At 34.7% G+C, this 13,831-nt stretch overlaps 2 protein-coding genes across 2 annotated transcripts; both read right to left on the minus strand.

Moving 5' to 3' along the window:
- Positions 1–53: 53 nt before the first annotated feature.
- Positions 54–5,405, minus strand: LOC113761619 (CD2 antigen cytoplasmic tail-binding protein 2). The gene is made up of 10 exons (XM_027304687.1): positions 5,200–5,405; positions 4,107–4,320; positions 3,331–3,456; positions 3,090–3,242; positions 2,351–2,480; positions 2,228–2,269; positions 1,501–1,791; positions 1,359–1,401; positions 493–570; positions 54–403 (listed from the first exon to the last, which is right to left on the minus strand). The coding sequence occupies exons 1-10, from the start codon at positions 5,265–5,267 to the stop codon at positions 337–339; spliced, it is 1,212 nt and encodes a 403-aa protein (XP_027160488.1). The 5' UTR covers positions 5,268–5,405; the 3' UTR covers positions 54–336.
- Positions 5,406–8,638: 3,233 nt separating this feature from the next.
- Positions 8,639–12,035, minus strand: LOC113763942. The gene is made up of 3 exons (XM_027307941.1): positions 11,786–12,035; positions 10,285–10,441; positions 8,639–9,068 (listed from the first exon to the last, which is right to left on the minus strand). Exons 1-3 carry the CDS (start codon positions 11,969–11,971, stop codon positions 8,944–8,946), a joined length of 468 nt encoding a protein of 155 aa, XP_027163742.1. The 5' UTR covers positions 11,972–12,035; the 3' UTR covers positions 8,639–8,943.
- Between the last annotated feature and the right edge of the window lie 1,796 nt (positions 12,036–13,831).

The following is a 13,831-nucleotide window of genomic DNA, read 5'->3' on the forward strand; positions in this document are numbered from 1 at the left end:
ATGGTCAATTATTGACAAAAAATAGTTCAATGACCAAAACATGATCTTGGCAATAGTTTAATAATCGCTGAGATTTTTTGCCCAACAAATAATATGCAAGAGCTTCAAGACTACACCGAAACTTTCATCTACAAGACTCCACATAGGAATTGAATCTCTACAAGACTGCAGAGTGCGCCAATGTGGGCTTAAGCAGACAAGTTAATAAATAGAGCCATAAAGGTAGTAGTGTTAACAGCACAAAGATTAGTGTATACAGCCATCTGTTTCAAGCCTCAGAACTCCGTAGTATGTACACAGCACTCCGCAATGTTTGAACTAACATACATATTGCAATCAGCTCATGGTGTAGGCAGCCTGTTGAACCTCATCATAGGTGCCTGATTCCTCATTATAAGAAAACCTACACGTAAAAAGGTTAAATTTCATTGAGTGTGCCTCCCGGTTGAAAACATAATAGTAGACAAGAAACATTAAACACAAGTACATTACCATTGTCCCGATGCCGCATAGCAATATAGCCCCGAAGACGGATCATAATAGTAACCCAGCCTGCTACTATAGTAATAACTGAACACAAGAAAGATCGGACTTTGTAAGCCAACTTCCAAGGTTTAAACATTCAGAGATATTTGTTAATCTTCGAAGGGCTCAAAATCATAAATCCAAGCGGTCCAGCACAAATTGTTGTCCCAAGCACATTACCAAACGGAGGAAGCAAAATTAAGATGGACTGAGCCAACTTTCTGCTTGAATGGTTAACATCACATTTGTCTTCAATAACTGAAACGGACTACTTACCAAACATTCAATTATGTAGAACAATCTTCCTAATACCCAAAACATTAGTAACCAATATTCATGATTGATTGCACTGTTACATCACAACATGAGGACAAGTTCTCAATTTTCGCAAGTGGTTCAAGAACCAATGAAGACAAGAAATAGAATTAACAAAACCCCAAGTAAAAGAAGGTTAAATAGGAATGCTCTGTAAGTCTGTCTCCTTGCATGACCAACACAGTTTCTTACTCTATTTTGCCGAACCAGACCAAAAATCATGCCAGCTATTCAACAGACTGAAATCACCCATCCCTTCCCAATTACCAAACTTTGGAAGCAAGGAACTGCTTGTGCACATCTTACTGAACAAGCATTCCAAAGCAAAGAAACACTCAACCCATCCTCAGCCATCCAGATTCATTAATGATTTTGTCTTCCATTTTCGACTTATCCATTGGACATTGGAGTAAAAAACAAAGAATCCTAACTACTTTCACTGCTGAGGCAATGTTGTTATTGGAGCAAATCTACTTCATTTTGCATCTTAAATTAATAGGTTTAAGATCAAGGCATACCCAGAAGATTCATCGTATACATAATCATCCTGCAGATCTCCACCTGCAATGGAATTCAGTTGCAAGTTATAACAAAATTCAGGTAGTGGCATATGTACCATTTTAAATAATAAATAAGCAGATTTTGGGGTCCAAGCCTTACCTTCTGAATGTTGACTAGATTTACTGAGATCAAGATTACTCCCATCAGAGACTGGATTGAAAGTTGCATTTTCATCATCTTCACCAAACATATCAAATCCATCACCAATGTTGTCTGCAGCAGCAGAGCTATTCAATGAAGCACCATTGCCCATGTTGAAAACGGAAGCAGCCTTCCCATTGTCCATTCCATTGGGAATGAAGTCCTCATCAAGGACACTACCAGATTTCCCTGGTCCTGAGCTAATGGAAGTGCCTTGCCTCCTTGCCGCAGCTAACTTTTCATATCCCTCTGAAAATCAAGAAAGAAATGCAAGAAAAAGGGAATTATTACAATAAGGTATGGACACATTTAGGGAAACCCACACAAAACTAAACTTTCTGGTAGGATAGACAACTCAGCACCAATTATAACTTCGCTTGTCCGACTATTTGTCATTCAGTGTATGGGCCACAAAAAGCTGTTAGAGAACAAGAAAAACACATAATATGCTATTATTCATCAGAAGTTCACACACAACATAATTCAATGTCTTCAAGATTTATCCCTCTCTGTCACTCTCTGTCTTCTCATATGAACTTATATTTCTGATTTCAGGATAGGCTTAATGAAATAGACTCTGCAGCTACCTTCCAATTTCCACAAGTCAGCAATAGCACTTGTACATCAGATTACCAGAACAAAAATGGTAAAGGCTGTTTAGACATAAACAAGCAACTAACCATACCTGCTTCACGCTGAAAAGTTTCCTGTTTTTCATTATATACATCTGCCATACCAAAATAACAAAATATGTCAGTTTTCTTCCCTCCAGGATCAAGTCTCTAAGCACTGAGAGAGTATACTGAACTGTAATCTCCATTGTCCATCAGCATCATAGCATCTTCAGTCAACTGATCAAAAAGCTGTTTAGTTTCTGCTGACATCTTTTCCTTCCTGTTATTTGAGGTTCCTTTCAACCTCCTCAAGGCTTGCAGAACCTGTATATAGTAGCAAAATGCCACCCACAACAACAAAACAAGAAATTAACTGTAAAAGTCAACAACTGAATCTAGGCATTTGTGACCCTTAAAAGGATTATACCAGGACGGTTCATGATTAGTTATGATTCTAAAAACTCCAAAAAATTGGAGGTTCCACCATGGGTAAAACCCCACAATAAATGCGAACACAGGGACAAAGAAAGGCTACTTCAACATCCTCTGGCAGATAACATCCAGAAGAAAAGTCTATTTGCAAATAATGACAAGATACGCAAATTTTTTAATAAACTAAATCTCAAATTACATCAAAGCAATCGACTTGGCTCTCTTAGCAAACTTGCATGAATCCACGTGAAAGCAAATAATGTCAGGCAAAAACATTTATAACATAACTATATTTTAATTTGAAGTGGTAATGACATGAAATACCCTCTCAAATGGCAAAATGTTCATGACAGCATACTTTGAAGCCATTTGCATGGTTTCGCCCAAAACAAAAATACTGCATTTTCCACATTGTAAGACAATACCAAATATTAAGAAAAGACATTCAATCCTTATCTCACATAGAACAGCAATAACTGAAAATAGGGAAATTAGTCTCACCGTTTCCCCAGGCTCAAGGGAGTCAGCGATGCGCCTGTTGATCTTCCCCAAATCGTCAGATGAAAGATCAGCAACATCATCGTCATTTTTCGGGACAGCAAAGGTATTTGCAGCATAATCTTTATTAGCATCAATGCTATCAAGCCATGCATCCTGCAAGAACACAAATACAAAAATAACGACTACACGCGCCATAAACGTGTAAGTGCCTAATATATGCATCTTAGATTTGCATTCACACCTTGATCTCATTCTCATTTAAAAATTCAACATAATTTCCTTGTGGATCAAAGTAGCCTCCTTCTCTCTCTTTTTCCAGATTAAAAGGTTCTATCTGGATCCCATCTTCAACAAATGTCTCATCATCCTGCAGAAAAGTAAGGTAGCATTAATGCCTACCCTTTTTGCCTTTCATATAAATATGCCTCTTCTCTATACACTGGACAGAAAGGACCATGCATTTGAACTCATTCTATTTGGATAAGTTAGTTTTTTTCCCCTATCAATAAAAGAGTAGGAAATTCTGGAATTCAGGAAGACAACACATATATCATAAAATGACATATTAAAAGCCTTCATGATCAGCCATGCGAACAACATGAGCAGGACTGCAGACAACAGAAAATATAATTAAATATCTGAAAGTGTCAGAAAGGAAGAGAGAGTTGAGGCAAGATACTAGTACTCATTCACCAAAGCATGCTTCAATATTGGACAAAGAACTCTAAATCTCAAAAAGTTGGCAACAGAAACTCTAGTAAAAGTTCCAAACACCGTAAAAAAAGTAGGGATAATTAATGGGAACATCAAAAAATGTTAGAACAGCATCATCTTTTCACTGTTAGATCATAGACCAATTATTTCTCCTCCGATGAGCCACATCTCTAAATACAGTTTAAAAGCACAATAGATAAATAGAAACAAAAAAATAATTGTACCAACATGAGAACACATGCTTTAAAAAAATACATCAATGCTTGCATAAGACCACAAGCCAAATGCCACAAAAAACCACACCTCATATTGGACTTCAGCCCTCGTTATGTCAGGAAGCATTCCTCTATTTTCTTCATCAAGAAGATCAGCTGCCATCTGACTACGGAGCCTTCGCCGCTCCTTAGCCACAAGCTGAGGATCCTGCGAACGAACGGGGCCATCTTCACCAGGTTGGTCATCCACATAATCCCCAGTCTTCACCTTTTTACCTTTTGGAAACCTGACCCTCTTCTGACTGCACATGAGACACATCTCAAAATCAAAGCAAAATTCAAGAATACTAAATAAAAAGCTATATGACCTGTGGAATTATGGCCAAGAACATATAATTTTTTCAAAAGAGTGACAAAAGCGTCATTTGGCAGTCATAAGACCTATCCCTTTTTCAGGCTGTCCTTTACGATTATATATGACTCAAATTTGCAAATAAATGGGAAAAGTGAAAACGTCAGATATGCGTAGCACCATAATTCCTCCTTTGACATGGTATAGAGCTACAGAAGCTCTAAACAATAACAAGCTTGACATATGCAAAATAAAGGGAATGAAGTCCCAGACTCTCCTCTCCAATCTCTAGCGGCAGGAAGGCTTCGAGAAAGGGGCAAAATATACTCGAGAATTAATGAGCCACATACAATTTCTCTCTCACCAATCCCCCACGAATAAGACAACTACTAAAAAGCCAAGTCAAACAAGATTAAAGATCAACTTCTTGCACTAATGATCATCTCCAAATAAGTTTCTCAATGAAAACACTGAACGAAACAGCGTTTTACTCAGCCTTTCAACTGCAAGCAACCTTCCCTCAACTCCAGAAGTTCTAAAACACTTTAAAAAACAATCCCTAATCACTCGAAATCAGTAACCTAACCAGACGTCTAGATTGCTGGGAACACCTATTGACACACAAACCGTATTAATTCAATCTACATGTTAAATTATTTTCAAGCATATCAAGGAAAAAAGCAACCGTTATCAAAATACCTCAATCAACTATGTATATATACCTTATTATCCCAAACCCAAAATTCAATCGGAATGGTGTTACCCAAAATTAGGGCTTCATATTTCTAATTCCAAACTATACGAGAGAGAGAGAGAGAGAGAGAGTTACGCGGGAGGCTTGTTGGATTGATCGTCGTCTTCCACAAAAGAGCGCTTGCGCGACGGCCCTTCTTCCATGGCTACTCAAAAATACTCTGCTTGCTACGCTTCTTCACTCACCACTGGTCGTACCAAAAATTTCGAGAGAGAGAGAGATGTTAGGAGAATATTACGGAAAGGCGGTGACGAAGCCGCATGAATGCTTAATTGGGCAGGCTCGGGTGCGTCAATTCGTGCTTATCGTAAAGCTTTATTAGATTGATTTTGTTCTGGACTAACTCCACTTTGCAGTTCACACCCTTAAATTGTACCGCATTTTCACTTTGCACCTTAAAGTTAATTTTAAACACTTTACATTTAAACCCTTAATTTTAGACACACTAGCATTTTAACCCATGCTATGCACAGGCTTATATGTCAAATCAAAATAACATTGTATATATTTATATATTGTGGTACAGAATAATTTTTATATATAGACTAAAAATTTTAAAGAAGTATATGCTTAACATGTTGAAAAAATTTAATTTATAATGATTTACATGATAAAGGAATTGTTAATGCATTTAAGGAAAGGGTTAGGTTGGGTGGTAAGTTGAGAAGAATTTTCTTTAAAAAATCAATTTATCAATATCTGACAAAACATATTATGTTATACCCAACTATCAAATCTTATAATATAAAAAATAAATTATAACCAATTTATTTTCTTCGGATTTTAGAAAAAAAAATTCTTTCTCCTATCTTGTACCCCTAAAATTGTTGACTGCATTTAGATTAGCATTTTTCATAAACTTTAACGTATATTTTTTTAAAAAATCTTTGTAATATGTGTTTTTAGAGTTCTCAAAATTATTAAAAATCACCATCATTTTCCTCATTTCTCACCTGCCAGCTAGTCATCAACTGCCTCCTACGACTTTCATACCTTCTATCTTGCTACCACTCTCTTTATTATTTTTTTATCATCTCTGTCATATCCCTTTCTTCTTCTCCCCTTTCTCCGCCCTTCATTGTAACCCACATTTCTTCTTTAACCTTTCCCGCCACTCTTCAACTGCTCACTATTTCCTTCCCTTCCCCTACCCAACCTCTAGATTCATATTCCTACAACTCAATATATTTAACTTTACCTGCCGTAATGAAAATATAAAATTAAAAATTGATTACAATGGTTGTAATTATTAGCATTTAAAAATAGAAATGTAAAACTGATAATATCTATAATACCCTCAAGTACTACAATCAATATATATATGTATATATATTAACATAGCAAATACATATTTACATATGAAGATAGCAATAAGAATATATAAAATAATTAATGATACCAAAAGTTTATCCTTAGTATTTGGATTTTGCACTCTTATTCAAATCTAATCAGGGACAAATTTTGGCTCAGATATATACAAATTAAGTAGTATTTTAGGGTCGATTGTTCTATATCTTTCTCTTAAACTGTAATGTTACTTTTTAAAAAAATTTTGGTAGAATTGGTGTTGTTGTTATCATTATTTTTTTTTTATCAAAAATGAATATTTCAAATCAAAATTTCCACATTAAAAGCCCAGTAGTACTTTACTTTCTATTTAGTGATTTCATAATTTAGATTCCATGAACGGTACCATTCTTGACTTTTTAATTCCACGACATTATTTCCTTTTTGTCGAGTATTTAATTTTGCCCTTTTACTTAGGATTATTAAGGTAAAAGATAAATTGTTGTCATTTACTCTTTTACTTTTACTAACTTTGGCAATGTTTGTCTATTTATTTACCCTCCCGCTAATAAACTACAAACCAAATTTCTATATAAGTGGAGTCACTTCTTATTTATTTAAATTAAAAAGGCATGAAAGCCACTTCTTACTTAGGAAAATGTTATTTGCACTCTATTTTTTATTATTTGCACTCCCACCATTTGTTTTATCATATAATCTAATGAATGAAAACTATAATATCAAAATGATTGTGGAAGTGTGAATAACAAAAATGAGAGTGCAAATAACATTTCCCTTTATTAAAATTAAGAAGGCATGAAAAGAGGTTATATTTGTTATCTCTTCTTAAGAAGACATGAAAGCATGGCCTTCATTGGAGTAGAATCGTAAATAATGCATAGCAATTGGGAATGTGATGACTTAAAGTTCAAATACAATAACATGCACATTAACTAACAATTTGAAATGAAATGATTTTACAAAAAACCAACAATTTCAAATATGCAGAGTAGATGCAAAAGTTGAGAGGAATATATTTTATAAATTAAATTAAATGTGAAATACTAGAAAAATGGAACTGGGAGTGGGAAGCTGTGTGGATGCTTGTTGCTGAAAATCCCTTCTCAAGCTTATATAGATATAGATTGCACTTTAGTTTTTAGACACTTTGCACCCATTGAACTCAGACAGTTGGACAAGAATTTGGAAAAATACCTTTTTACTGTCTTGCTTAAAATAAATTACAAACAAAAAAAATTTATTGGAGTTTTAAAATTAGAAGAAAAGCTGTATAACTACCACTGTTTAAGGACTACCTTGTGGACATGGGTAGATCCTACATTACAGTGCTTTGCTTCCATTTCTTCAATTTAAGACCACTAAAATTAACATACTAAAATTTGACCTTCATGTGCTTGTTACTTTTTTTTTATTATTATATGGAGAAGAGATGTTGCAATAATTGATTGTGTATAATTGTGCATTGCTGTGTTTAGTGTTTCAATTGTCTCCTCCGCCCATAAATATACAAAATGATTTTCTCCTTTAAGGAAAATATTTTTTTTTCTAAAAAATTGATGAATAGTAGTTTTCCACTCGCTCCATGATGACTCAAACCCTTGACCTCTTAGTTTCAACAAATGGAGCATCTAACCAATAAGGCCATGTTTCATTGTCCCTTTAAGGAAAATAATGTGTTACTTTCTGAATGTAAATCAAATTTCGTTTCCATCTAGTCTTAGTTTGCAGACTTGTAGACTTTCCCAAGCTCAAATTGGGAAGTTCATATCATAAAAGCAATACATTATGCATGTCACTTGCCAGCGTTCCTCAATTGACTCAGACTTATCTTAGTTTTAGGATGTCTTGACGATATGTTTTTTTACTTTCAATAGTATGCATGTATTAGCATTCAGCCTTGGCGCCCGTCATCAGAAAGACTTTGCCAGCACATGAATGGAGTGTTGGAGGGCTGCCCCAACACTTTCACAGAAAGATTGAGCAGTATGTAGAAGTTCAACTAGAGGTGCTGCTGCATCATTTCTTTACTTGACATTTCTCAAAATAGTCAGCTGTAGCATTCTTAATCTCATGTTCAAGACCGTATCTCTTGTTCCTGCTCTAGTGGAACTATCCACCTGCAGCACAAATCTCATTGTAGCACAAAAATTTACTGATAAAGTAGGCAATTCCTCAATTTAGGGGGAGAAAAAGATAAAAAGGGGAGTGCATAACAATCTCCAGACAAGGAGCAACAATGAATTATGTTATTGGACCAATAACAATCACGAAAACAATAGCCATCTAGGCACAAGTGGTATACTAGGATCGTGGAAGTCAACCAGGTTAATAAGATGTTAAGCAGAATAGAGTAGTTTTTGGAAAATGGAGAACGGTTATATTTTCAGAATTACTTCTCCAGAACTCCTTCCAAGAATTAGTAATATACATGAAGAGACGTATACAGACATCCTGCTATTCGTTTCCCAGCAAAGAATGAACAACATACTGGAGTGATAAGATGGATCTTAATCATTTGAGTGACTCTCTGCCTCCGAGTGTCTGAATTATAGCTTCTAGGAGCTTAATTTCATTGTCCCGCTTAGAAATTTCTTCTTGCTTTGCTCGCAACTCTTCCATGTGCAATTCAAATACTTCTGCAAAAGAGAAACATATTAGGGTGAGAGCAACTGTCACAAGCAATCTTATAACTACAAGATTTAGTATTGTGTGACAGAGAAATTTCTCTCAAATTTGTTAGCTTATAGTCTTCACATTAAATAGGAAATAACATGGCCATCACCAAAATTGCAGAAAGACCTCAACAACTTTCTGAAGGCTGGGGCCAGAAGAATAGAAAACTGACGCAAGGTATGCATAACAGGAGATGACCAAATCAGCTAAAGCCTGCTCCAGACTCTTATTTTGGGTCTAAAACAGCTAGATGATGCAGTTCACCTTCACCTTCCCATGCAGTTATTTCCAAGTATTGCACTCATTACTTTTAACATCAACATACTGAAGCGGCATTGCATGTAGCCCAACGTAAATTAAAAGGCAGGAACAGGCACTAGGCTAGCTCTTTGTGACTTTTGGGAAAGCATTTAGATTTTTAGCCTATTAAAATCCAATTTTAGAAAGAGAGAAAATTCAGGGTTCATCTGAGACAGACAAAGGAAGCAACTTATAAAAATATCTAGAATTACTTTAGGATCTAAACAAGAAAGTTCACTGCACAAAGGCTCAAAGCAAAGAAACTACAAGATGGAGAAGCAATTTAGTTTTCAACTTACTCCTTCATTACATGATCTGACCATAAATTCGGGATAGGTTTTGGAAAACCTGATTATGTAGCCATTCCCCCAAGCATGAGAACAGTATGGGGTCTTTATTTGCTGAGACTGTATAAGTCATAAATCAGAAAAACTTAACCAACTTAACCTTAATGAATAATTACTACAAAGACCTTTTAATCTGAAGATTGTAGGTGGAAATATTGCAAATGAGACGAAAGCTTTACAATATGAACTTCCATCAGAAGCAGATGCCCATGTAACACCAAAAGTTTCCACCGATCAAGATTGCATAACAAGCAGGCTTTTAAAGTACTGTCAGAGTCCCAACAACACAAGCAATCACCCCAACATAACCAGAGTACAGCACACTTACGTTAATGGATGAAGTTCTTCAATAATACAGGACAAATGCACTAGGTAAAGGTAAAGAAATAGATGTAAACTTTTACTAGAACTTATATTATGACCACAGCTTATTTTGGTCAAGAATCTCCTAGAACACAATTGATTCCATTTCTCTTCTTTAATGACGCATAAGGTGCTTATTCCACACTAAAGGAGAGAAAAGAAAATGTACTTGTAGTGTTCTCAAGCTCTCTCGTAACCTCCAAAGCACGTAGTTCGGCAGCTTTCTGTGCTGCCTCAGCCTGTCGTTTTTCATTTCGTGCACGGGCTGCAGCAGATATGGCAGCATCTAACTCCCGTTCCAAGGTCTCAACTCTTTGTTCAAGAACCTGCCATTTGAAAACAGCCCATCAATATGCTCACCTCAGTCAGAATTTCAGTCCTTTAATAGAATTAAAAGCTGATCATTATTTGTAGTTGGAACACAAGGATTTGAAACTAGATTTTTCAGCAATGAACTTCATAGAGATATAAAACTCCGTGGCCTTTATCCATAATCATAACAAACCAATGGTAACACAAGGTAATCAAACAATAAAGTATATGGTTTGGTCTATGAGAAATTTGCAAGAACGTACTCATTTTCAAACAACCTAGCGTTATTTTGAATCACATGACTTATGGAATATAAGTGTATACTTAGTATACTTTCCTTTGAAGTATTTGTTCTATCGAGAATTCCTTTGATGCTAGTCTGAATGGCCAGTGACCCATACATGTCAGTTGATCAGGGCCAAACTGATCTGTAACCTTCAGTTTTGTGCATTATGATCCACCTAAAGCATCGTGTCTTTCAGATTCTCTTACATTTATTGAAGATCCTTGCTTCAGAAAATTAAATTACCCTTCAAATAGCAAAGAACAATATCACTTTAAAGTGAACTCATTGTAATCCTTTTATGATCAAGTCGGCTTCTAAATCAGTATCAACCCCAGTAACAATTGATTCATTTTCTTCTTTTTGTCCTTCTGTTATGCGGCAATAGGTACATGTTGCTCTAACTATAATATGTAATAGTGCACAGATATATGCGCTCTTTGGTTTGCCAAGCACTTGAATTTTACATCTGATTGCCGCCTGAAGCTGTATAAATCTCACAAGCAACAAAAGCATGCAATCCGACATCTATTTAACAACATTGAATAATATAGCTAAAAGATACAGCTTGAACGCAGAAAACAAACTATACTAAGTCTGGTTTAGAAGTTTATACTGACCAGAATCAACAGCTCTAGTGCAGACAAGTGGAGATCACCTCAATACCATGTCAATAACCAAATCAATCATCAATGCAAGGAACAAAAAGCCAAGAAACTCCAATTATAACCATCCCATTTATGAAGCAGAAGGAAAAAAAAACAAATAAATGAAAAGGAATATCACAGTAAAATTGCCCGACAACAGTAGGTGAACGTAGTCAATTAAAAAAACAAACATTCAATCTTTCCAGCACTCCAATAAGATATATTCAGTGAATTAGAACAAAATCTGAGATACTTTAGCTTAAATATCATATAAATAAATTCTAAACGAAAGCAGTTTTCCAACAAAACATACCAAATCAAGGAAAACCCAGAATATAATTAGTCAAATACTGCATGAATATTCAAAGAATCCAATAATATAGAGTAGATAAGATTAATCAAATTGATAATGGTAGCCAAAGAAGTGCCTTGATAGTTCGAGCTTGCTCAGAGCTGAGAGAGGCTTTGGCGAAAGTCTCTTCGTCAACATATACAGCCTTCTTCATTAGTAGCTTCTGAAGTGAATCGAGATTAGCCGCTATCTCTGATAAATTCGTGATCGCTGCAGTCCATCTCTCGCTTCCTTTCGCCTTTTCCTTGTCTCTTTCTTCCATTTTTTCGAAGTCTTCCGAGGCCTTGGCAACTACCCTGCAAGCAAGGTTAGCACCCGATGAAAATATGAAATCCCTTCTTCTGGAGAACGACGCCGTTTCCTTTCTAGACCGATTTCCCAACAAACTTCAACCCAATCCCTCTTATCCTTTTTTTTTGTTTTTGATAACGTAAAATTTCCTCATTGACTTCTTATGCCGTATCATTTTATTCGTTACTGATGTCTATTTCTCTTGTACATTTCTAAGTTCTAACCTTAAAATAAATTTACCCCCTAAAAGAAGAAAGTTCTGGTGACTGCTTTTAAACATGTTAAAAGTTATTATGAAAGTCACATTTACTCAAACATATCCTGTAGCAAAACTAGTGTCATCTGCTTGTGTCCAAATTAATACTACTATTGGAATAATCAGATCAGTTTTAGAAAGTTTGGTATAGTTATTTTTTGCTATAAAAGTTTACTACGTGAGCCTGTTTGGATTGTTGTTTTCTGAAATATAATATAGTGACTTGATATAAATGAGATAAAAATATGATTAAAAAATCTTTTTTTTTTGAGACAGAAAAAATGGCAACTCAAATGAGACACTGTTAATCTACAATGATTGAGTGTTTAAAGATCCTATAAGTAATTGAATGCCTAAAAACCTCCAAATTAGAATAATCTTGATATACTTTAAACTCATATATTATACGTATGTATGCGTGTATTGTTCCCCAACACTAGTTAGTTGTGCTATTTTGTGCTTGATTTCTAACTAAAGTAAGGAGACATGTGGTTAGTAATTTAGATTATGTAGAATAGTTGTTTATGAAGCCGTTGATGGTATACTATTGGATAGTCATATTGCATGATAACAAAAAAGAAACAAATATTATGCTTATTTCTTGTTAGCTAATTATATATAGTCAACATGAAGACTAAAACAAATCTCATATAAAACATCTCCAATTGCACTAGGGCGGATTTACAAACGAGTAAAATGGAGAGAAATGTGCAAAGTTGTTGCTAGGATCAGCGGATATATCCTCATTGTCAACTTTACCCATATTGACTAAATCAATAATACATATCTTGAAGATTGAAAAGTCGTAAGGTTAAATAAGTAAAATAATAAAATTTTGGCTTAATTTAGTTAACTTCAGTAAATAAAACAAGAAAATATGAAACACAAAATGTTTAAATGCATTAATAAAAAAGACATTTATACAGTTAAATTAACAATTATTAGATACGATACCGAAAAGAAATCTTATTTTTTGTTTTCTAAAAATAGGATTCAACTATTTGACACGAAAAACAAGTAGAATAATGCAAATAAGGGTAAAATTAGAATAATGCAAACAAGAATAATTAGAATATTGCAAATAAGGGTAAAATTAGAACTTTTAATATTTTTCAATAGTGAAAGTTTTTTTTTTACCTTCCCTCTCTCCCCTACTATTAGAAAACATAATATTAGAAAAAACTACAAATCCAACCAAACACTAAAGGGCTTAATATATCTAAGCTTAGACAAATTGGTTTAAAGCAATGTTTTGAAACTTTGATTAGACAGTGACTCGGTCAAACCTACGGGTCAGGGGTCAATGGGTTCAATTTGGGTCGAACTCATCTAAGAACCAGGTGATGTCATCATGATGCTATAAATATATAATAATTTTATATAACATATATTAAACTTTATTTCCAAACATCCTATAATTCAATACCCTTTGAACCTAACTCAAATTTAATGTTTAGAAGCTGTAAATAATTGATAAGCTTAGAACTAAATTTGTAAGACCTATTTGAAGAAGTAAAGAAATTAAAGCTACAATTGAGACTCTAGCAAAACTTATAGGAGCAATTATAATTGTTT

This window comes from Coffea eugenioides, chromosome 2 (genome assembly GCF_003713205.1).
Source record: "Coffea eugenioides isolate CCC68of chromosome 2, Ceug_1.0, whole genome shotgun sequence".
Classification (NCBI taxonomy): domain Eukaryota; kingdom Viridiplantae; phylum Streptophyta; class Magnoliopsida; order Gentianales; family Rubiaceae; genus Coffea; species Coffea eugenioides.

Coding starts and splice junctions, on each gene's coding strand:
- LOC113763942 (XM_027307941.1), bottom strand. CDS start 11,971: ATGGAAGAAAGAGACAAGGAAAAGGCGAAAGGAAGCGAGAGATGGACT. Junction 10,442..11,785: donor AGCAAGCTCGAACTATCAAG/GCACTTCTTTGG, acceptor TTCAAATGGCAG/GTTCTTGAACAAAGAGTTGA. Junction 9,069..10,284: donor AGAGCTTGAGAACACTACAA/GTACATTTTCTT, acceptor TCTCTTTTGCAG/AAGTATTTGAATTGCACATG.
- LOC113761619 (XM_027304687.1), bottom strand. CDS start 5,267: ATGGAAGAAGGGCCGTCGCGCAAGCGCTCTTTTGTGGAAGACGACGAT. Junction 3,243..3,330: donor TAAATGAGAATGAGATCAAG/GTGTGAATGCAA, acceptor GTGTTCTTGCAG/GATGCATGGCTTGATAGCAT. Junction 2,481..3,089: donor CCCTTGAGCCTGGGGAAACG/GTGAGACTAATT, acceptor TACTATATACAG/GTTCTGCAAGCCTTGAGGAG.